The sequence below is a fragment of the Arachis ipaensis genome, chromosome B05 (genome assembly GCF_000816755.2).
Source record: "Arachis ipaensis cultivar K30076 chromosome B05, Araip1.1, whole genome shotgun sequence".
NCBI lineage: Eukaryota > Viridiplantae > Streptophyta > Magnoliopsida > Fabales > Fabaceae > Arachis > Arachis ipaensis.
The window spans coordinates 141940039-141941917 of NC_029789.2; the positions used below are offsets into that span (position 1 = coordinate 141940039).

At 35.9% G+C, this 1879-nt stretch overlaps 1 protein-coding gene across 1 annotated transcript in view; it reads right to left on the bottom strand.

The window, feature by feature from the left end:
* The window catches only part of LOC107641363 (U-box domain-containing protein 3), a 2429-nt gene extending 766 nt beyond the window's left edge, over positions 1-1663 (bottom strand). The window contains exons 1-2 of the mRNA XM_016344858.2: positions 922-1663; positions 5-440 (exon numbers count right to left, since the gene is read on the bottom strand). Coding sequence (XP_016200344.1) covers positions 5-440; positions 922-1136 — 651 coding nt within the window. The 5' untranslated portion in view covers positions 1137-1663. The remainder of the gene's footprint in view (positions 1-4; positions 441-921) is intronic.

Here is a 1879-nt window from a genome sequence, read left to right on the forward strand (position 1 = left end):
CTTCAATAGTCTCGACCAGTATCCGAATTGCCCCACCAACACTAGCAGCCTCACAAAGTGCACTCTCCGATGAAGAGACAATATTTTCGAGCAAACCAATCGCCTTTTCACCCAGCGGAGATGATTTCACAGAGTTGTGGACCAGTTCAAGCAATGAAAGTATAATGCCAGAAGCAATGATTAATGGAACAATCTCTTCGCAGGTTGAGAGGTTGTGGATTGTGGCCACAACATCAAGCTGTAACTGAATGTCACCGCTATTTACAAATTCAGCCAAGTGTTGTAGAGCACCGGATGAAGCAATTGCAACCTTATTTGCCTTGCAGGATGAGAGGGTTAGCATGGCTGCTACTGTCAATTGCACCACTGTTTGGCTTTGAGAGTGAAGGTGATTCAGCAGAACTGGCAAAGCTCCACACTTGATGATCCTTCTCTTGTTTCTGTACAAATTGTGATAGAAGATACCGGTGAGATTTCACTAACTGCTAAGGAAACTTTTTGAAAGGCACTCTTACATCAGAAGGAAATTTTATGATTCTCCCTTTGTTTTTAAACATTACTTTATGCCAAAGATTAAAGAATCATGATGGTAGAATGTACCATTAACCAATGGCTAGCATTATTACCAAGAACATATTCCTTAGTCCCACAGAAAAAAAAAAAAAAAAGAATCATGGGGTAGTTAAAAAGTTCAAACTTTTTAATCAACCTCATTATACTATCTTGGGTTGGGTTGTTTTATTTCATCTAGATAATCCTCTTAATGAGAAATAATAATCTTTAGTAACCACTAATCAATGATTGTTCTTTTATAATTTACTCTTGATCTTGGAATTGTTCCTGGCTAAATGCAATCTTGAGAAAAGATTTCACAAGAACTGAAAGAAACTTGCATTGAATATTGAAGGCGAATGAACTAACCGTTCGCTGCCGAATGCAAGACTGAGTAGAGCACAGAGAGAAGCTTCAATGGCTTCATAGTCTTCAGAATGAAGCATGGAAACCAGAGGAACCAAGACTCCACTTTCTCCCAACTTGTGCCTTTGCTTACTACTAAATCTGCTTAGCTCCATAGCTGCTTGAATTTGTGCATCTCTGTCACCATTCCAAAGGTTTTCCACAACCACTTTCTCCATTGAAGCTCTCTCTCTAGCTCTAACTCTAACTCTGTTTCTTGTTTTGCTTTGTCTCACTCCAAGGTTCTTCTAAAACTTTGCTATGAAGTGGCTATTGTAGCATCAAGAGTGGTTGCTTGAAGAGGTAATGTTATCCCAATCCATTGTTTCAGCTAGAAGCAACATACAATTCTTTTGGTCAGCTTTTTTTTTTTTCTTTCTCTTTGGTGCATGTTGGTGTTGTGAGTATAAAAAAACAATATCGATTCCTAAGAATGAATCTTTAACTTTCCTTATATGGAAGCAAACGCCGTCAGCTTTTGGAAGGTTATTTATTTTATTTATTTATTTTCTGGGTGTGAATATTTTTCTAGTGAGTTTGTGTCTCTCTATGTTAGGTTTGTAGGGTCTTAGAAAGAATGCTATACATTATAATTAATCCCTCTTGCTGGTCACGTTCTCAGCATTATTCTTTTCTTCAATAATGCCATATCCCTTGGGACCGTTGGTACTGTAGCTACTATTTATTTGTTTATTTATAAAATCAGATTTTAGAAGGATCTTGTTTTAAAAAGAAAGATTTTGGGATTTTCAATGATAATAAATGTATAGAAATTTGCTTTATCTATAAAATCTTTCCTCTTTTTATTGCTACAAGTGTACTAATAAGCAAAATTCTAAAAAATATAAATAGAAACACCTAAAAAAATGAAAAGAATAAGAAGAGCAACTGAGGAAGATAGGATAAAAAAAAGGTATATAAT